We start from the raw sequence: 23,120 nt of genomic DNA on the forward strand, positions 1-23,120 counted from the left end.
TTCACATTCATTGATTGGCCATTTATTTAGCATTTGCTCTAGTGTGATGGAGCCTTAAGCTAAAAGCAAGCAGACTTCATTTCCTGTTCTCAGTATTTGATTCCATTGTGTGCAAAAGCTTCATCCATGCCTGCACAAAAGATCACACCACTTACACATAAGAGACAATGCATTTATAGCAATCACAGTCTTAACCAAATCTTTAAAATGTCATGTTTCTCAGATTTATGTCATTCTTTTTTTATAGATGAATATGTGGAATGAATCATATCTTAAAATTCTGTGTATGAGCTTTTGTCCAAAATAAAATCAACTTTTCTGGATTTTGCTATGAGACTGGATGACCAAAAATTCGAACTGCTTTAGAATGTCAGTTGATACCAAAGGCAAATTTTGTTGTATTTCTTTTAGAACTTGATAAGATAGAAAATTGTATTGTAATTATATAACAATGATTGATGCATAAAGCAATGCCATGGTAAAGTGTGAATGAAATGTGAAATTTTTACAGGAGAACCTTTATTCTTGTTTAAATGTAAGCATTATGTCACACTAGCATATTTTATTCAACAGCCATTTGTGAGGATTATTGAAGCTATTTTGCTTCTTTTCATTTCTGTCTTCTTCTTCCTTGTCTTTTTCTCGTTCTCTCTTTCTTACCCTTCTTCTAATTCTCCATTTTTATTCTCCTTTTTATTTTGCTTTATAGAAGAGACCATCAGTGCAGGACCAGTCTCTTCATACACCCACTGGGCGTGGTCAGATGGTCCAGCAGACGATGGGACCAGAAGCGGGTTTTGGTCATGCCATGGGAAAGCCAGGCCAGCCCCCCATGCAACTGACCAATGGCCAGTCACAAATTCCAGGTGAGAATGGTCAATGGTCAACTGTGTGGTAGAGGCATGTAAAAAAGGTAAAAAAAAATAAATACAAATCCAAAGCTTGATTAGGAGTAAAAAGGGACTGCAAAAAGGAAGGGATATCCAGAGATATGAAAATATTTCCAAGGAATTTCCCTGATTTTTAACTTCAATTTGGCGTATTCCACAAGATATTCACGATGACTGCAGAATTGCAGTATGTACATGTACATCACCAGTTTTGACTTGGCTTGGTAACTGACCATTCCCTACGCTAAAATTCTCAACAGTAGCAAAGCAGACAGGTAAAATGTGAAGGATATTGAACACCCCCAAGGAGATGTGCACATATATTGTCACATAGCAGTCAGATAGAGTAGAGTGAAGATTAGAGACCAACTAAGATGGCTCACAAACATTTGATTCAAAATAGGAACATACTGATAGTAAAATCGTATCCGGGCAATTACCCCCAGAGAGCAATTATCCCCCAGCTAAATACTGGTTAGTGGTAAGGTTAGAGTTAAGATTAGGGTTAGGGTTAGGTATAGGGTTAGGAGTTTGGATTAGGGTTAGGATTAGGTTCAGGATTAGGATTAGGATTAGGGCCAGGGGAAGGGTCCGGGGTAATTGCCCAGGGGGTAATTGCCCTAGACCCAGTAAAATAAATACACATTGTACCATACAGTTTGCACCAGTACCTGGTCTTCAGTGACATTCTGCACAGTTTTCCCTACTTAGTATTTGGTTTACAGTACAATCAATGGGATTGAGTCTGCATAATTATCCATACAAAACAAATTTAATGTACACAGCACGATGATTTTGATTTTGATTTGATTTAGATAGTATTTATATTACATATTTGAATTTTAAAGTCTTTGATATCTTTATCAATATTAAAACTGTACTTCGGATTTGACTAGAGACTGAGGGAGATTCCAACATGTGTTTTGAATCTTAGATGTTGGTCCCCACAAGTCTGTGCAGCCTCAATACACAGGAGGGTTTGGTCATCTTGCTTTCACTCTGTGCAAGTATTTTGAGCAATTAGGAAGAGATTTGTATTGACCTAAATGTCATGATGATTTTGTTCTCAAACGTTGTGCAGCTCCACGGCATAGTAGTCTGCCGGCCCTGCCCGACAGGCCGAGTAACAAAGCAGCGCCGCTGCAGAAGAGGAGCCAACGTCAGGTCCTCACTTCACCTTTGACCTCACCTCTAACCTCACCTGGAACAATGCAGCAAGGCACTACAGGTTGGCCAGCTCTTCCTGTTTCAAGTTGTCATTCATCATTTCATTTCATGTGCAATTACTGTGATCATGATGTCATGACAGAGCCCCAACTTCTTGTTGTTGTTTTTTTTTTATTCTTTGTTGTTGTTCATTTTTGTTGTTGTTGAAAGGGAGGTACAGCTGAAGTTGATTAAACTTTGTTAAAAAGTATTGTACTCTTATGTCTGTAGCCATTGTTGCACCCATGTACGGGTAGTAGTAACTGTTGGAAAAGCACATACATGAACTTGAAGGTCAATTGGGCTTGCAATAGCTTGCTTACATTCTTTTTGGTAGACAGAGGAATTGCAATGAATGTGATTATAATCTCTAAAACTAAGTGCCTTGTATGAAACAAATTGATTGTGACACCGTACAGTGAATGATACTAAGAGACCGCTTCAAGATAGAAGTAAGGAGCCAACTTTCTGGTCCTGATGAGCAGTTGCCATTGTTTGAATTAATGAAGTGCATGTTTTTTTCAGGTTATATGACTTCTTTGCCAAGATATGTCTGGAGTGACAAATTTGTGTGCTAGTAGTTCATGCTGACTCATTACCCCTAGAGAACCAGGTTATGATTCTGTGCATGCTTTGTCTTTGTCATTTTTAGCTTTCCCTATTCCATCACCAACTCTTCCACAAGCCAAACCCCCAGCCCCTGTCACCACTCAGCCCCAGATAGTGCCCACATCTGCCCCATCATCAGTGCCACCAAAGGCCCCAGCACCAACAACCCCACAAGCTACCCCACCAGCACCCAAGCCAGAGCCGGTCTCAAAACCCCCTAAACCCAGCTCCACCCCACCAAAGGCGTCCTCCCAACCCCCCGCAGCCCAGCCCTCCAAAACCTTGCCACCTCCTTCCCAACACCAACAACCACCATCTACCCACCCAGCACACCAGCAGCCCCCTGTGGGCAGCCACGCCAAGCCACAGGCCAAACCTCAGCATCTCACAGAGCCGCCAAAGGCACAGCCCCCTGCTACCACCCAGAGACCAGCAGCACCAGAGGTCAAGCGAGGCACGCCTCCCACGGTTGCGGCTTCACAGCCTGTCGTGAAGAACGAGTTTCCTCCGGCCGGACAACCACCAGCGATGTCGTCGATACCCAAGGTTGAGGAGAAGCCAGTCAAGTTTATGGTCAGTGATGATGAGGAGGAGTCTCAGCCCACTGGACCTACTCAGGCTGTGCAGAAAACAGAGGAGAGTAATGGAAAGACGGGTGAGTCACTACAAACACCTCTTCACTACCAAGCTGTATACTGATTGTCTTTGTGTTCACTATGCCTTTTTGCTGTGGTGCCAAGGACATCATTGACAGGAAAGGAAACTGACTTTATAGTGACACCACAGTTACCTCAGGAGTTTGTTTTAAGGTTCTTACAGTATGTTCTATGTCATGTCTTAGATATTCAAACACCCGAGACTAATTTTGTGAATATCACTCAACCCAGGGATTTCATGTGTAGGTCTGTACATGTTTGTAAAGACATGCTGCTAGCAGGAAACTTTTGCTATTTACTGGATTATATTTTTTTTTTTCACAGCATGATAAATAGATGGATAGACATACACATAGATGGATTAATAGCTAAATGGATAGATATAGAGATAACACTAAAGATATATGTATATTGCAATGTGTTGATTAATAAGATGCATAACTCCCATTTGTGATAGGATTAAAAAGTTAAGTTGAATTGATTGCTATTTGCCAAGAGTCTTCAATTTAAATTGTCCTGATATGTCTCGAGAGTGGAGTAATTTGATGGATGAAACTACAGTAGGTTTTGCCGCTATAGTGTTGGTTAAAGGAGATATTCTCTTTTTCTATCTCAGCTGGAATGGGCCATTCAGAAGGAAGTCTACCATCAAGTGGTAGCTCAGAAAACCTCAGCAAGGTGGACCAAAAGCCCCCTGCTACTAAACCCAAGAAGGTGAGACAAAATAACCCTGCTGTCTACTTCTCCATAGTGACTTAAATATATACATTTTTCTCTTTTCTTAATTTCTTTATGTTTTTTTTCTTCATATTTCATAAGCCACTTTAGACCAGGAGCAACAACAATTATTTTGTTTTATTCAAAATAGGAACCTATCCATCAAAACCATACAAATTATACCATGTTATGCCTTAAAACTCTTTTTTTAACATGCAGTGTTCCATTGTCTGTGCGATCACAGTGTTATATCGATGCTGGGACACTAAGACCTTATATCTACAAAATGTCAAATGTTCAGGAGAACACTAAAACATGGCAGCAATGCACTACATCAAATGGGAAAGCCTTCCCTTTGACATGCCATGGTGGCTTCATTTTGGGGGTAAGACAGCTAGTATATGGACAGGGTATCACTTAACCCGTTCATACTGAATTCTGAAATCCCCATAGACTTAATATTCAGGCCACCAGGTTCCTGTACAGAACGGGTCAACTGATTATCTCACCATTAGTCAAACAAAAAATGTCATTTTCACCAAAATTTCAGATACGAGGTCGTGTCACCCCAGCGACGATATGCATTTTGTTATCCTCATCGCAGTCATTGGTTGAAGGAATAGAAATAATGCCTTCTGTCAATCATTTGAGCAAAAATAATGCAAGCGTTGATGAGATTTGAATTGTTTTAGTGATTGGTAATACTGTCACTGCCGTCACTAGGACATGAGGATAGCCAACGCTGGCTCCTGGTCCAACCTAGCCAACACGTTGACCTCTGCCAAGCCGTCTACCAACCAGACCAGGACAAATCAGAGTTTTGAGCTCTTCAAGAAAGCTGCAAAGGAAAAAGAGGAGAGGGTAAGTCATCACCTTGGTTTGAGGTCGGCAGATCTAGCAAAATCATTTGTAAGATGTATGAGACTAAAATATGCAACCCAACAAATCTTCTTATAGCATATAAATGAAAATATTTCATCACTAGCGATTGGGTCCTTATGCTGGCCATACACTACGTGCAAATGAATGAGATGATCGTACACACCCATATGCTACACTTGGAGGTCAATCATGTTCACACTTGAGTTCACTTGTGCACTTCTGGTAATGCGGAGTTACTGTGAATAGGGCACGGGCAGAGCATATGTGCCATAATCACATCTAATTTTCCCTGTTTTATCATGGCTCAGACATTTTCACTTCACGATAAAAATGCATTTTTTTTTTTGAGCTTGCATCATGATATTTCTTTTACTACCATGTAACAATTCATTGGTAGTTTGGAGATTGAGATAGTGCTCCATGTTTTTCATGTACAATGAAATAGAGATCACTCAGTGCACCGCCACAGCATTGTCGACGTTAAAACGTTACGGAAATTAAATAGCACTGCCGCCATATGAAAGTTTATAGTTGTATGTGATAGGCAGAATTTAAACTGTCTATTATGCTTCTGCCGCAGTGATAAATGAATGAAACAAAACGAAAATGATTAGAATAATAGTGATGAGGTAATGATAATGCAACAACAACAACATTGTCCTTAACTAGGCAGGGTAGTCAGATCAGTGTCAGTAGTAAGAGCTGTTTCATGAGCCACAAAGTGGCTCTTGTGTTTGTACGCTTGTCAAAAAAGGCACTTGATGGAAAGTGACAAATGCTCATCTGATTTGTGGCGGCATAAAACTGTTTACCCTTGCTCTGAACTTGCTTCAAGGAACATGCCGTGACTGTGGAAGTTGCTGTTGCTAAAATGAGTTAATTGAACACAAACATCCAGGAGGATATACAGTAGATTGTCGCCTATATTGGCCACAGGGGGCAGAGATGCTTTTCAGGTTTTATACCTCATGCTCTTAACAGATGCTGTGTGTTAACCATATACACAGTCGTTTTCCTCCTCAATGTTATGTTTGCTTCGTATTTCCTGCCTCCTTACAGGCTCGTGCAATGAAGCAACAGGAGGAGATGAGAAAACATCAAAAGCAGCTGCAAGAACAAGAGAGATTACGAGTGGAGAGGGAAAAGCAGAGGTAATCCATTGGCCAGGAGCATCTGTCAACATACCACCATCTATTTCTATCACAGGAGACAAAGCCATCGAAAGATCTTATCAGCGTGGTGGTGTTATATTTAAAATTGTATCTTTTTAATCTGACTGATACAACTCTTGACGTGAGTGCATTGTTCAGTGCTGTGGCAAGTGACTCATGTCTTGTTTGGTTTGTGCCTGAAAAGTGAGTGAACACTTGTTGCATCAGGTGGCTTTTCATGTTTACAGAGAGAAAGAAACATGAGGTCACAATGAAAGCGTGACTTTTCCCTTCCCACCTCTACTTTATTTCTGGACAGAGCTTCATCTTCCATATTGTCTTTTGTCCCTTTCCCCACATACAGGCATCTAGTGTCTGCATTGATGACAGAATAGAGATGATGTGTATGTCAGAATGAAGTGATATCAATTTATGCCCACTTGTATGAGGGAATGTTTCATGGAGGGAGAACACCTGGTCTCCTGTGGGCCATTGTGAGACTAATTTACACACCACAAAGCAGCTGCTCAGCACAGTCCTGTACCTGTGTATGACTGGTTGTAACCTTTTATGTACCATGAGTGCCAATTGCCACAGAAAACCAGGGGGGCGTTTCATCAACGAGTTCGTCGGAGGTTTTCACCAACAAATTTGCTATCAGCCAATCAGACGCAAGGATTTCAGTAGCTTTTAACAGTTGTCAGTGTAAATCACCGACAAAAAGTTTCATGAAATGGTCTCCTGATAGTGTTGTACACAATGTCCAAAGTCCCTGGCACAGAAAGGCTTAATGAAGAAAGAGGAGGAGTAGGCTTAATTGTATTTAGTGCTTTAGCAATGATTGATGGATCATAGCATCAACAGAATGCTGGTTTGAAAGGGTATATGTGGGCATATCCAAGTAATCTCAAGAAAAACAGAAAAATTATTATGGCATGTATTTAGATATTGGCCACATAAATGATGTTCAATCCTGTTTTAACAAGCACAATTATAATGAAATTCACGTTTCATCAAAGTTAAAATCAGATCCCAGAATTATCGTGTATATACTTAATATAATACTTCACTGTATGGCTCTAACAAAATTTTGATATAACGACAGAAAATTGCCAGTCCCAAGGACTTCGTTATAACGGGAGTCGTCTGTATTATAGATCAACACAAGTCAACATGCATTTGTATTGCATAGATTCTTTGAGTCATCACCATGCCCTTAAATGATGCCACTCTTGAAAAGCTGTGGCTGATTACTGTACTCTTTGTCCATCCCCATCTCATGTTACAGGGAGAAAGAGGAGGATGAGGCGTTGGAGAAGGCCCGCCACGCCCAGCAGGAAGAAGCCAAGAGGATGCAGTCCATGAAGGAGAGAGAAAGGTTACGGGAGCAGGAGAGACGGAGAAGAGAAGCTGTGAGTACCTCCATCCCCCTCATTTATTACCTCCGCCAAGGGAGGAGGTTATGTTTTCGTTACCGTTGGTTTGTTCGTTAGTTAGTTCGTTCGTTAGTTTGTCCGTGTGCAAAATAACTCAAAAAGTAGTTAACGGATTGGGATGAAACTTGCAGGGAAGGTTGAGAATGACACAAGTAACAAACGATTAACTTTTGGTAGTGATCCGAGTTGGGGAGTTTATGAAGGATTTTTGATATTTTGGTAGGTAGGGTCATTGAACTTGGGAGTTCAGGCTGTGCGTATTTGAGGTTTGCTTGCGCGCACTATAGTGCATGCTCTAGTTTTCTGCTAGGGCAAGGCGCGCCGTGCAGGTGAGGGTTTATGACGTAACAAAGGCTTCTATATTGGGAAATGGGGCGACTTTCAGCACACAATGCTATAAATACGTATGGGTAGAAATCACTGATATCTCTGTGGAAGAACAAGATCAGTGGTGGAAATGAGCTGCATGCTTGGCGGAGGTCTGCGCTCTCAGAGTGCTTTTCTAGTTCATTCTGTGTAGAAGATTGACTAAATCGTTTGCCTGTCTCTTCCACTCATAGCCTTTTGACAAGGCCTCATGGCTGAGGCTTGGAGGAGAGACAAACTGTGACTGTTCACCCATCTCTCACAATACTTGGTGTGGCAGGATGGTCTCATTCCTCAGCAAGAGGCCTTGTCAAAAGGCTACTAATATTCCACTCATGGCAGTAACTCATATATTTTGCTCTCTTGCTGGAATCGGTTGTGCTCCCATCTATGAAGACATCTACATAAAATACCAGGTACACAGGATACATGGTCTGTACCTGGATAAATAGATGGTTATAGATTAGGGAAGAAGATTAAAGCATACGTAAGGTATACAACGGAACAAATCTTTATACATATCCATAAACACTTGTACATGCTGCTAGAGTGCCAGACAATGAACTTCCTAGAGGAATAAAACATAGAATACCTTGTTAGTCTTCTATAGTTTTGGGCCAATCTGTGCTCAATCCATTCTTCTGGTCCACATCCTTCTTTTTATGCCTCCGCCACGAAGTGGTGCCGGAGGCATTATGTTTTCGGGTTGTCGGTCCGTCCGTCCGTCCGTCCGTAATGAATTTTGTGGCAAGCGTAACTAAAAAACCTTTCGAGGTATCCTAATGAAACTTGGCATGTATGTGTATTAGGGGGTGAAGTTGTGCCTATCAACTTTTGGGTGCACATGCTCAAGGTCAAAAGGTCAAGGTCAAATACGTAAAATTTCACTATTTCCTCCATATCTATGCATTTTCTAAAGATATTTTCTTGAAACTTAGTGTATACATGTATTACCCAATTAAGATTCTCTGGTGAAAGTTTGGGGTCATGAGGTCGAAGGTCAAAGGTCAAAAGGTCAATTAAAAATATTAATATTTCACTTTTTTCTCTGTACCTTGGAAATTGTTCAAGATATCTTCATGGAACATAGTATATATACATGTACTGACTGGCAGTGATTATCTAGAGAATTTAGGGTTCATGGGGTCAAAGGTCAGGGGTCAAAAGTCAAGGGCAATGCTTAAAAATTTTACTATTTCCCTCATATTTATGCAATGCCAGCAGGATTATTTTTTTTTACACTTGGTGTATTCGTGTATAACCCAATCGAGATTCTCTGTTAATTTTTTTTCTTTTTCTTTTTTGCCTCAAAGGTCAAAAGGTCAAAGATCAAGTGAAAGTGCTGAACTAACTGTTTCCTCCATATCTAGGAAATGGTTCAAGTTATCTTGAAACTTACTACATATTTATGCATGTTTTGCCTGACAGTGATTATCTTAATATGAATTTTTAGGATCAAAGGCCAGATGAAAATGGGAACAATTTACTATTCAATACAGAAATTGCACTTTTTCTCCATACCTTGAAAATTACTCATTGCATAAACTTATGAATGGATCAAAGTCAACTTAAATATAAATCTTCAAATACATGCTCTCCTATTCATCCAATTAAACCTAGGTCAAGGAAGGTGAACATTCAACACATTTGTGACAAACTTGTCATTTTAATATTTTGCCAATTTTGTGAAAATGTAATCACACATTGTCCACACGTACTATAGACCTATTAGGAGAACCATGCATAATGGCGGAGGCATACCAGTCGCCATAGTGACATTTCTAGTTTTTTTCTTTCTTTTTTTTTTTCAGTGGATGTTGCGGGGCAAAGTGATTGCTCTCTTTGTAACATTCACTGTCCCACATATACTTGATTAGATTTATAGAGCAAAAGTTTCTGTGTACGATTGTACTTGTTCCCTTTTAGAGTCAGAAAAGACAACTTTTGCGCCTATTAACAAGACACTAGAGGATTGTCTCTGCCAGAATCAGTTCACTGCTGCCGTCCATGAATAATAGTCTAACCTGTCTGTCAGATAATATCTGTGCAATTTTATACCTCTCAGTTAAATAGTGCTGGAGTCATATAAAGTGGATATCGATTCCCTGCAAGAATTGTAGATTGAGAACATTGTACCCAGTTGAATGATTAAATGACCTGCAGATAAAGCAGGGCTGCACACTAACCCATTTTTTTTTACTGGTCTAACCTGTCTGTCAGACCAGCATGTAACCTGTTTTTCCATGTTTTTATGGTCCATTCCTGAAAAGTTACTGGTCAGGGAGCGTTATACCAGTGCCAGTGTGCAGCGTTAGATAAAGTCTGTACAGAGAGCGTAGGAGATATGACAACCTCCTTTGATTGTCTTCTTGTGCAGATGGCTAATCATATTGACATGAACCAGCAGAGCAACATCATGGCGACATTTGAAGAGACCTTGTAGCACATGGCAGCCACAGCCCTAGACCACAAGGTACTGTCTCAGCCTCAAGTGCAAGGAGCCATGGAGAGACACCCGACGACGGAAGCCCCCTGCCGTCAGCAATAAAATCTATTCACGAAGACGGCAGAGAGCTGTGTCAGACACACGGCCAAGACTTGACCGGAGACTAGCTGTGTGACCCATAGAGGGAGCACTTTATGGTTGCAGCCTCTGGCCACCTGCCCACTCTGACTACAACGTTGCTCTTGCATGACTTGGCTCAGTAGAATAGACAGCGACACGCCATCGACGTGGTTGTTCATGTACTATTTCCCGTATCCTTGTGTCTGAGAATACGACAAAATCATCTTCAGTGTATAGTGATATGTGTTGTAAATTCATTCAAATACAGATAGACTACGAGAAACAAAGTATATTCTAATTTTTATACTTTCTGCTGCCACGTGGCGGAAACAACTTTTGATATTGACAATGATCACAGGTAGAAATACATTGTACATATGTACATAATAAAGAAAGCAGGCATTCAAATTCCATGGGCTGTTAGTGGTTGAAGTATGAATACTGAATCCAAGCAACGCTGCACAAATGTCTCGTGCTGTAATTCAATGTTGAAATAGTCGCAATCTAACTTTAGTTGTAGGGCAAGGTGTACATGTTGTGTATGAAATTGTATGATGAAGTGCTCTGCTCGGGTAAACAATCATGCCGATATTTAGCCAGTGAAAGACAACGCAAAGTTGCTGTACATAGTGCAATCGTGAGAGAGACCAATTTTCTTTTCCTTCCTTTTCAGGGAATGCAGAGGAATTAGCCAATCTGTACACATGCTAGGCATCAAATAGGGTCTGAATGCTGTAATGGGGGATTTCCCATGCTCTCTTCTTGAGAGCTGTACCCCATCCCTGGATTTCTAGAGGCTGGATGGAGCATATTACATTCTTATTAATATCAATACATGAATGACAAAGCATCATGACACACATGGAAAGTCTCGGTACAGATCAGTTTGAGGCAGACCAAACTGCCTTGATGACTAAAGGCTACACGTATCCTCCAGGCCATGCCAGAGACCACCAGAGCCAGCTAACCGAGTCAGGAAATGCAGTTACAGATCACTCTTGTTTCCATGGCAACTTAAGATGATGATGCCGCCCGGATGCTGTCCCTGAATAACAGCTGAGACTCACAAATGTGGTGTGTCTGAACTTGACTGTCAAATGTGATGTGGAAATCCAATAACGACTTTGTCATCCAGTGGCAATGTATACTCATTTAGTCTCTTTCTACACCCCCTTCTTTCTCCGACTCCTGCACTTCACTGGCTATTAACATGAACTCTCAACCAGACTTTTAATATAATTGTATCATTATCACCTCACACTATATCACAAGTTGGAATTGAGGTCCATGCAGTTTTTCCTATTTACATCATATACTTGGTGCTCTAATGCGAGGACCATACATACTATGATCATCATATAGCTTTTATTGAAACAGGTCATTTGCTCGAGAATCATATCGTCTTAGCAACAAGTTTGAGAATGAGTCCTGATGTTCAGCCAGATATCTTGTTTTTGATGTATGGGAAGTTAAGGGTTAAAAGCAACAAGTGGAGAAATCGAAACTGAAACCAAGTTTGTGCTTTCCGTCTGCCAAGTGCCATGGATGATTCTTACCATTATCACACCCAAGCAGCCTTGATTTGCTGAGGCGATTCTCTCTCTCTCTTTGTGAAGAGAGCATTGATGTATGTCTACTTACATGCTGAGAGGACATCTTGTGTGTAATTACTTTACATAAAATCTGATCTCTTTGTATTAGAAAATGACTGTTGTAAAGAGATGTTTTCGGCAAAGATACAATGTTCAAGTGAAACTGGCGCATTATGACATAATTTGATGCGAGGCGGGGATGTTAGACTTACATACAAGACGTGTGACAGCAGTGTCGTTGATTTCATGTTCTCTTTTTCTCTCTGATTTGTGTCACATGTCGTGGTTTTGACATGTGGTGGGGTGTGTGTGCCACAAGGTTGCCATTTCGCTGTGCACAGCTTCATTGTGTACATGGAGGAGGGGGAAAAAAAAAAAACCTAGTAGTATTTATTAGTTGTGCCTCTAGGTACCCAAATGAGAGAGAATAGGGATTTATGAATATGAGATGTTTCGGGGCATGGAGTTAAATTATCATAGAGCTTGTGTATTGTACTATCACTAGATGGTGACGTTTATTTAAAGTGAGTGGTATCATGAAATGTGTGAATGTAATGGACAGAATGACTTGCTCTATGTACAGACAGAAACCCCACTTGGGGAGCTCTTACGTGAGAAAGCATTCACCTTCTGTTGTTAACCTTCCATTGTGTTGACACGCGTTTGTAATATGGTCCGTTAGAAATGCCCGAAAGGGAATCATGTACATATGTGTATATTATGATTTTGTTCTCTACCCTTGAAGCCTTTTATGAAGTTTTGTTTTGTGTAGTATTGATTCTTACATTGGCAGGCAAGATGAATAGGTATATATAAAGCACCTGCATTATGTTGACAAGAAATGTTTGAACAGTTGCCAACATTTGTTCTGTTTCGTCTCTCAGTTGTCTAAATATTCATGTAAAATTTTCTATTCTGTATAAAGAGTAATATGTATTGCCAGTTCTAAGAACGTATTTCTCCATTTTGTTAGTTCTTGTCTTCACACTTTTTTGCTCTCTCTAATTGTTGTTTCTCGTTTTGTATATCTGTGTCAACCATTTTTGTTTTGTTTTAAATTCTGCCATGTTGTAGGGATTTGACATTTTGTTGTAATTCTAAGTATTTTTCTTTCACAAAAATATCAAAATGGATTGTATGGCTATCCCACACTCCGAACTAATGCCAACTTTCTGTCAAAAAAAAAAAAAGAAAAAAAATGACATGTTTGTGCTTCTCCAGATGATCTATGCAAATGGAAGGAACACATTTTGAGATGTGGCAGTAGTAGAGTTGTGTGCAACGAGTAGCGGCAAATTTAGCAAGTGAAAGCCATGAATGTGATCTGTCCAGTGTAATGATATGACACATACTATACATTTATCTTCCACTGAAAATCTGAACTAGCATCATATCTCTCTGTTAGGGGTTTCTTCTCATTGTATTTCAGAGTCTCTTCCTTCTCCCTCTCTCTATCTATCTCTCTCTTTTCAACAAAAAACAATAACAGCAACAGAGACAACTGTTTACAAAGCACAATTATGAAATCATGGTTATTTTCAAGTACCCTGAAATTGGTCGCTGTATTGGAAATATTGTATTTATTCATTCCTATCAGATACTCAAATGAAATTAGTCTCGATAACCTGTTTGATACATGATAAACTGAAAGTTGTTTATAGGGCCTCCTTTATTATGTTTATTTTACTCATCTTCAGTTCTGTAGTTGAATATTGTATAGGGACGATTTGTTCTGAAAGATGTGTGTGAAGCAGAAAATGATTTTAAAAAAAGAAGACTTTACTACCATGTCAGAACACATATGAGTACACACGATCACAGTTGATATTTGAAGATTTAGCTGTTTCATTCTTCTGTTTTGCCACCTTACAACTTAATACTTGTTATACCATAAAGTTTTAGCAGATTTCATGACATCCTCGTATACAATCAGTACCACCCTGGCATTGTTCACCTTTGGTCTCTTTTTACCTTGCAAAGTCTGTGTGTTTCATGTTTCTAGTGTTACAAAAACTAGGCGTTAGTCATATTTCCACTCTGTTGTGGAGAGGACAAGAATGTGAGATGTGAAGAATCTGGGACTCGTGAAAGGGACATTATCTAACAAGTGGTGTGTACTGTGGATGTCTATAATGAGGCTTACTATAGCTGTATGGCTAATGGGGGGGGGGGGGGGAGGTATTGAACTTGAATATGTATTATTAAGTAATAGCAAACCAATATTTTCATTTTTTTTTTCTTTTTTTGGTCTCCATAGGGGAGCAGAGCCCATAAACCTGACAAATTACAATCTTCTGTGAAGCATTTGCATGCATAAGGATGTGGTAGAGTTGTGATTAGTGGTCTATGATTTCTACAGCATCTCTGGTCATTGTGTATTGTTTGCTGGACAAGGGGGAGGGGCAGTGTGTCAGTTTAATCAGATCTGCTCATTTCAATACTAGCAAAAACATTGATAATCATCTAGTCTACATTTTGAATGGGAGGCTGGTAGACTCAGACTAGGGTACTGAGTGGCAGTTTATCCTGTGTCTTGCAAAATTGAACAAAACAAAGCAAAAAAATATATATATATATGTATATGTATTCGAATTTGTGTTTATGTAAATGCTGGTATGTGGACGGTCCTGAGGATATGTGTGTGTTTGTATATGTCAAAGAATGTTGATAATTGTAATGTATCATCTACCTGTTACCCGTATAGTTGTGTATTTATGGTCTTGAGTGTCAAACTGACATTAACTTTGCATCTCAGTTCTTTTCTTTTTTTTCTTCACTTTTCTACTTGTACCTGTAAACTTCTATGAACAGGCAAGCGACAAGTGTCATGTACGCGTAGTGGCTTAAGAGCATCACAGGTCCATCTTGGCTGCCATGGCTTATAGTCCATGTTTCAAGATAAGGGTTGTCATTAGCCTAGTATAGACTAGTGTAAGAGATATGCTATTTTCGTATGTTGGTTCTCAAAACACTGATACTACAAACGCCACGATGACATATATGCCTATTTACAGCTCTCTGCCTACGAATGATGGTATTTTCTTGGAACATCTGGCTTCTTTTGTAAGGAGCTACGTGGTATTAGATGTCTGGAGAATGAGTATTGACTCTGAAGGGGGGTCACTTTCGAGACCTCAGAATTTCGTTAGTTGGTTTTGAAACTGGCAAGAGTATATTTCTCCAGCCAGACACTAATAGTATTTTCTCTATTCTTTCTCAAGTTTGTGTTTGTTTTGTCTTGCTTTGTTTTAGGACAATGTGTTTGGTTCAGAGAGTGTTTGGTGAAAGATTTTTGTCTTCTCTGTAATATGCTGCAAACTTAGCTTGGTCAACAAACCCTTTAAATTTTTTTTTTTTTGTAATGCTACTTCTCTTTATTCATATGTGATTACCGGTAAACTTCAAAAGTTAGCCCACTGCCCCTTACTTTTATTTGAGAAAAAAAAAAAGAGGTATTAGTTAACAGTTATTATATTTCGTGGAAGATGAACTTTAGCTTTGTTGCTGCATTTGTTTTGCACGATTACTACATGTTCTCATCTCTTCTCTTGTACTAACTCGCTTTGTAAGTTACGTCCTTTTGCTTCTTACTCTATGTCATTATCTCAACCTTCATTATAAACATGTTTGCGTTTGTGGTTTTTTTTCCCCAACTCATGCTGAACAATCTATTCGTAGTGATAAATCTCATATTGGTCCCTATGTACTATGTTCTGGCCATTTTAGGTATACTGTGTGTATTTGATGCATCTCTTCTGCCACTGAAATGCCATTTCATTGACTTTCCTGGGCCCATTTGCTACTCTTGTGACAGACGTTTAGGAATGCTCTTCATGCACTTTTTTTCCCCCATTTGTAGGAGGTACACTGTAATTGTTCAGATTCTGTCCCAACTCGGGTCTGCATAATCAATCAGGATGTCGAGTTTCACAGGAATGTAAACACTTCCAGTGACATCCTCCCCTACATCCCAGAATGTGTCAATATTCCAACTATTCATGTCTGATAGATGGATTACGAGTTTTGCAGAAGGAAGCCAACACAGTCGCTTCATCTATCAATTACGTTCATAAAGAGGTGGGAACACTTTCCCACCTCGTTTCTAGTCAGAAAGTGGTGTTTTTCTTGTCATTCCTGTCAGAAGTTGTTACGCATTATCATATATTGTCCATTGTGATTTGTATGTATTTTCAGCTTCTATTCTTCTATTGTCAACTTTGCAACAGTCTTGTTGATAAAGAAAAAAAAACAGCCAATGTTTGGTCTGGTATTGCACATATCAGATTTTGTGAATATACTGATACCTGTCACACAGTGTTGCTTCGTATTAAATTGGTTGTTGTTATTATTATTATTATTATTATTATTATCTTTCTGCATTCACTTTCTCTTTTTTTTTTTCCTGTTCACAAAAGACTATTTCTCTAGTCAGAGATTGTATTAGGCATGCTAGTCTCATTAACCAGTCTGTACATACAATTTCTTGTCTTGTGGTGATTGTAACATATTGTAGCTGTCTTTTCATTTTGTCAGGTATTTTGTATTTTTGCCTTCCCTCGTTGCAGTCATTGGTTGGTATCGCACTATAAATAGCACGGAAAAAGACATGTGAGCAGGTGATTGTAAATGACTGGCAGGAGCTCATGTATATGTATATCATTATATTTGACAAATTCTTCTGTCGGGTCTTGTATAAATGACATTCATTTAAATGTTTTCATTGTTTTTAAGTTGATAATAAAACAACAACAAAACAAACAAATCTTCAATCAATGTAACTACTAACCTTGTTGACACATCAATTGCATGTACTTTTTGTATGTATGGTTAGCGTGTTATACTTTCAAGTTCTTATGAACGTGTACTACTTCTACTCTACTTCTACTACTATACTGTTGTTTCTGGAGAATGATAATGCAATATTTTTTATGTATGATTCCAGTGGAGGCAGGCAAGAAAGAAAGCGTGTTCGAAGTCTCATAAGTAAATAAATAAAATCAATTACAGAAATGATTTGAACTGTTTTGTTGGTGGTCAGTGACAGTCACATCAGTCTTGCTGGTATGCGCTGAGAAGTGTGAGTGCTGTGGTCATTGACTTTTGAACTGGCATTGATAGTGGCCAACCAGCTGTCTGAATGATTTCAGGCAGATTTCAGTTTAGTGAACCCTGCATTGCTAAATATATTATTGGATATAAAAAAGAATTGTACAAATGTATTTTTTGTTAATTATTTGCCATCAAATACAAAGGGTTTATTAAGAGAGGGGGGGGGGGGAGGGGGGGAGATGACATGAAGACAAGATGTATTGCATATCTACATGAACTACTTTTTATGAGCAGGTGTGATAAACCAGGGAGGTGGAAGAGGGCTTCCACCTCCCTGGATAAACAATGAAACAACATCTACAATCGGCTGTTTCATTTACTCTTATGCAAGTTAACAGCATATTGATCATTGTGGTCATTCTATTCTATTCTATTCTATTCCATTCCATTCCATTCCATTCCACCATTCCATTCCATTCCATTCCATTCTGCCATTCCGTTCCATTCCGTTCGTTCCATTCCGTTCCATTCCATTCTATGTATTCTATTTTATTCTGTTCTGTTCTATTCTATTCTATTGTTCTTTTATGGAAATTTCTTTTGTTTGCATGCATTCACATTACATCGGTACATACATAGAATGAATACATGAAGAGCAATAAACATAGATACATGTTCATAAATAATTACGGTAGACATACTAGAAATACATGTATACAGCGATATAATATCAATATCTGACGATACATATACATAATATTCAAGGAAATTTGATCCGCATTTTATTATGTATAAATCAACTTCTTGTTGAGTGTAATATCCAAATACATAGATATATGTCAAATTTATGATAACGACTGATTGTATATACAAATTTTAGACAATATCCAAGCAACATATTTATCAAAAAATGTGTTGAATGCTTACTTTCCTTAAATTGGGTTTTCATATTAAATAACTAAATTGTTGAAAAAAGCAGATCAAATATGGGAAATTATTTCCACATGATCTCGTATCTAATTCATGCAAGTATAACCTGGAGGAATCTGAAATACATTGTCGATTCTCAAAGAGGAAATCCAGTCCAAAAATTAAAAAGAATAGAATAAAAAATAAAAAAGAGTAAAATCTTATTTGACTCAAATCGGATGCAAAATGAGGAATAATAATGATAATATGAACACTTGTATGCGCCGGTATCCATCATGAATAGATGCTCATGGCGCAAGAAAGAGAGGCAGAAAAGAAAATACCAGTGAAAAGGAAGCTATGAATTTTCAAGTTTTGCTAATTTCTGCAAAACAGTTCTTGTACAGTGGATATAAATATGCAAATTAGTGAGCTGAACATGTCATAACCTAACAATTTTCCATTGATCGTGTACACACAAAAAAAGACGAAAATTTAATCTTTTTGTCATTGAAGTCTGAAACAGGATGTTATTCCTGGTTGAATAACTTCAGAAATGAACATTTTCACTCTAAATTCACTCTTTTTGTTATTGTTAGTGAATATTTTCACTCGATTTTTTTTTTTTTTAATTTCACACTTTTTTTTTGTTATTCACTCCGTCAAGAGTGAATATTTTCACTCTATTTTTTTAAGAGTATAGATAATTTGTGTGTCACGCAATTTCGCTGTTGGGTGGTGGGGGTGATGTGTGGTTGCCGAACGTTTGGGGTGGATGGTGATGATTCACTCTTTTTGTTATTATTAGTGAATATTTTTCTCGATTTTTTTATTTCACTCTTTTTTTTAAATTCACTCCTTCAAGAGTGAATATTTTCACTCGATTTTTTTAAAGAGTACTTGTGTGTCACGCAATTTCGCTGTTGGGTGTTGGGGGTGATGTGTGGTTGCCGGACGTTGGGGGTGGATGGTGATGATGGTGATGGGTGTGTCTCTTTCTACCATGGGTGTGTGTCGGCGGTTGCGTGGGGAGCTTGTGCTGCGCGTCCACTCATGGCGACCACCAGGGAGAATTTCACCCCACCATCCGGGGTGTGCATCTCTTTTATTAACTCTGGTTGTTCTGCATGAATGATATCTGAGTATCCTAGTCTTTTTCACTAGCCGCTTTCTCTAAAATCAAGAGAGGACAGTGTCCAAAACAGCCCACCCACATTGAGCCTATGTTAGATTATGTGAAAATGGCTTATATACAAGTGAAGACTAAACCCTTGGATCAAGTGTCCACGATGAAGGTACAGAACAAGGAATTAACCCCCTCGAAACCACAATCCCAGAGTTCTGGTGATTCTGTATACAATAGGTTGTGAATAGGGATTGCAGCCCTAAATACACCTTTTGGTATAGTGGCCACCAGTCGCAGAAAAGGAACTTTGACATCAAGTTATTCTTTTAGAATGGTGAGGATTAAAGTTTTAAACACCGAAGTGGACAATTACCGGATTTTCTACTCGGATTACGTAAGAATACCAAGGTTTAGGGCCGAGGCTTTCTGCCCATATTTATTCACTGCGCATTTAAGGCAAGGCAGGTATAGGTGCGAAATGCAATAATACAAGAGTCACGCCCCATGCATACACTAAATGCATACGAAGCAAGCATGGGCGTAAATCCCGGGGGGGGATGGGGGGGATATATCCCCCCCACTTTTGAAGGAGGGGGGGATGGCCTGTACAAATATCCCCCCTGAAATTCTCCCAAGAAGAAGATGTAGGAACAAAAAACAAACAAAAAGGGATGTGGTGATATTGATTTCAGCATGATGGATTATTGCATAGCCTATAATCTAGGCGGAGAATACAGTTATTGTCTTTGTAATTTGCTGTTAAGCTAAACGTATGATGCAGCGAGATGATTGTCTTTGCCAAGCGATACATCTGATGCGGCGAGACTACGAACAGTGGACGCATCTACCGCGTCCGCTAGGCGCCACGATCGGTGGCAGTTTTCTTTTTTTTCCGAGAAGACTGCCACCGATTAAAAAAAAAAAAACAACGACAAACAACTGGATCATAGGCACTGTATTCGCGCGCATCCACTGTTCGTAGTCTCGTCGCATCAGACCAGCTGCATCCCCACCTAGGTTATAGGCTACAAACTGTAATGCATGAGCCATGACGTTCGCACGCCCGCCTCGTGACGAGAGCATACTGCTGTGCTAGCAGCGCTCGCGTACTTCTCTCGCACGCCAATGCATGTAGAGCAATATCGACCGTAATGCATGCTTCGGATGTTGAACTACTATTGTAGCCACACAACCAGATGGCAACCAGCTGCATGCAACCAGGGAGGTGCTCTTCCCACCTCCTTGATGCAACACTGTCTGTAGGGCCATGGACGTAGGCAGGGGCGGATCTAGCTTTTTATAAAGGGGGGGGGGGAGAATTTTTGAAAATCTGTGTGTGAAAATGGCATTTTCTTGCTAAAACACCACTAATAATAATAATAATAATAAATAAAATAGATACATAAATAGAAAAAAAATAAAATTACAAGTTTAAAAAAAAGATAAGATTTTAAAAAAATGGTCCCCGGATTTTTTTTTTTTTTTTTTTTTTTTGGGGGGGGGGGTTCCAACCCCCCCCCCCTAGATCCGCTTCTGGTAGGCGTGAACGAGTGCACCATGCCGAGCGCGATACGACTCACGTCGAGCTCCGCATGAGTTACCCAAAGATCTAGATAACAAACGAGTTCGTTAACAGCCTTGTACGAGTTTCAGTCGTAGGAATTGCAACACATTTACCCTCTCCATATTGGCAGTGATTTTGCTCAGTTAGTATAATTCGTTTGCCTCCAGAAAAAACAAAAGGAACTGGTGTCGATTACCATATTTTGCCATATGCAAGTACCTCCTTTAATCTAATGAACATTGCTTTAGATTAATGGTTCAGACCTATTAACCAGATTTCTTTTTTGTTTTCATGGGAGATGTGCAAAAAACACAAGAAAGTTCACCTGTTAACAAACATACATCAATAGATTAATAAGACAAGTTTATTCGCAGCCAATTTTATTGATATGCAACATTCATCTCACGAACAGAAAAATGGATTCTTTAATCCCTAATTAAACAATCCCACAGAAAAGGCAAGACATTCTAACAATTTGCCAGAATAGTACGAAAAGATTTTCACTTTTTTTTCCAGTGAATAGGACCTACTTGGAATTGAGTACTGAAGCGGATATTGTACCTTACCAAATCATTTTCACACGTTGGTAAGAATGTATAAAACCTGAAGTGCCGTGATCCTTAATGAATTTTACAACTGTATTTATGAGCCTGTAATGTTGTTCAAAAATAACGTTGCTTATCATGTCATTGTGCTTAGTAGGGGCCAGATATGAAGCCATTAACTTGACAAAGATGGAAAAAAGGTGAGCAAAATAAATAGAATTATCTCTACGAAAAGGAAGGGCTGAACTCATTTTGATTTCTGTAAATATGAATGGTGTTTAAATGGTAATAAAATATACAAAAGAATCTTTAAGAAAAGATCTCAGGAAATTATTCAAATTGTCGGCATCATATGCTCAATTATGTTTGAACTTTCAAAGGCTACAGTATGTAAACATCTGATAGACCTGGGCTTCAGAAGTGCTCTGATATGTAGGCCTATGTTGCGAGATTTATAGTTAGTAAACGTTGGGTTGTCTTCAATTAAAGTACGGTTTGCTTAATCTACCTCCTGTGAGGTAACTGAAGTTAAAAGGTAAAATTTCCTTCAATACGAGATGAACATTCAAGTTTTCAATCTCCGCCTATACGGTCCTTATCAATAACCTTGCGTTTCTGATAATGTTTATTGTTTTGTTATTTTGTCCCCCAAGCAATTCCCGAGATGAGGACAAATCTCGAACTTTCTTTATGGAAAGTTGGACAACTACCGCCAGAATTATGCACCGGATCGCTGAATTGCAATCATAAATATGCAAAAGCTACTGGGTCCCTTTCGATAGACTTTGTACACTTTTGAGATCGACGTTTTATTTCCTTATATTTATCAAAGAGTGTGCAGCAGATCTTTCACTTACAAAAGCTCCCTCATAATTATGCAGAGGCGTCGATGGAGGGGGAGGGGGATGGTTCCCCCATAAAAGTATTGGGGACAAACAGATCATTTTGCTCCTCCTCGTAACTCCCGAGATGTGGAAATGTTCTTACTTTTTTTGATAGAAGACTGTCTAAATATTTCACCCAAAGATGGCTAGATTTCAATTCTGAAAATACAAAATCTCCCTCGCGTAAGAGGGGGATAGGCCTAACCCCTCCCATACCCTCCACGTTCAATCATTTCTACTTAATACACTTTAGATTGACAGATTTCAAAATGTTTCATCCAAAGTGTGCACCAGGCCTGTTACTTCAGTTTAAAGAAATGCAAATGTTCCTTGGGTGGGAGGAGATATCTAGATACTTTCAATTAACGGAGGATCCCCCCCCCCCCTAAAAAAATAGTATACACTTCTGGGATTGAAATTTCCCCAGACTACATCATGAATGTGTTTACGAGATATTTGTTGCTGCCAGTAATTGCCGGCAGTTGCGCCCGGTGCGCCCCCATCCATTAATTTCCAAAGCGAAAAAAGTACAGCTACAAACGGCAGTTTTTGGACTGTAAAATGTCAAATTTTTCAAGCTCGCTCGCTTCGCTCGCTCGCATTGAATCGTCATGCCATTCTCCTGATGTTGCTGCCGGGTAATTGCCAGCAGTTGCGCCCGGTGCGCCCCCCTCCCCCTTATTTTTCAAAGCGAAAAAAATATAGCTACAAACGGCAGTTTTGGGACTGTAAGATGTCAAAATTTTCAAGCTCGCTCGCATCAGGGAGGTGGGAAGAGAAAGACCTCCCTGCTCGCATTTAATCGTTATGTCATTCTCCTGATGTTGCTGCGCAGCTGCGCCCGGTGCGCCCCCACCCCCTTAATTTCCTAAGCGAAAAAAGTACAGCTATACAAACGGCAGTTTTTGGACTGTAAAATGTAAAAATTTTCAAGCTCGCTCGCTTCGCTCGCTCGCATTAACATAATCGTCA

At 39.3% G+C, this 23,120-nt stretch overlaps 1 protein-coding gene across 1 annotated transcript in view; it reads left to right on the top strand.

Moving 5' to 3' along the window:
* The window catches only part of LOC139744697 (homeotic protein female sterile-like), a 55,992-nt gene extending 43,061 nt beyond the window's left edge, over positions 1 to 12,931 (top strand). Inside the window, exons 17-24 of the mRNA XM_071655120.1 lie at positions 710 to 866; positions 1,972 to 2,118; positions 2,749 to 3,360; positions 3,978 to 4,075; positions 4,802 to 4,939; positions 6,020 to 6,111; positions 7,400 to 7,523; positions 10,291 to 12,931. Coding sequence (XP_071511221.1) covers positions 710 to 866; positions 1,972 to 2,118; positions 2,749 to 3,360; positions 3,978 to 4,075; positions 4,802 to 4,939; positions 6,020 to 6,111; positions 7,400 to 7,523; positions 10,291 to 10,356 — 1,434 coding nt within the window. The 3' untranslated portion in view covers positions 10,357 to 12,931. The remainder of the gene's footprint in view (positions 1 to 709; positions 867 to 1,971; positions 2,119 to 2,748; positions 3,361 to 3,977; positions 4,076 to 4,801; positions 4,940 to 6,019; positions 6,112 to 7,399; positions 7,524 to 10,290) is intronic.
* The last annotated feature ends 10,189 nt before the right edge of the window (positions 12,932 to 23,120 follow it).

The sequence above is a fragment of the Diadema antillarum genome, unplaced genomic scaffold, assembly GCF_040938485.1.
Source record: "Diadema antillarum isolate AM-2024a unplaced genomic scaffold, OU_Dant_1.0 seq00001204_RagTag, whole genome shotgun sequence".
In the NCBI taxonomy this organism is placed as follows: Eukaryota; Metazoa; Echinodermata; class Echinoidea; order Diadematoida; family Diadematidae; genus Diadema; species Diadema antillarum.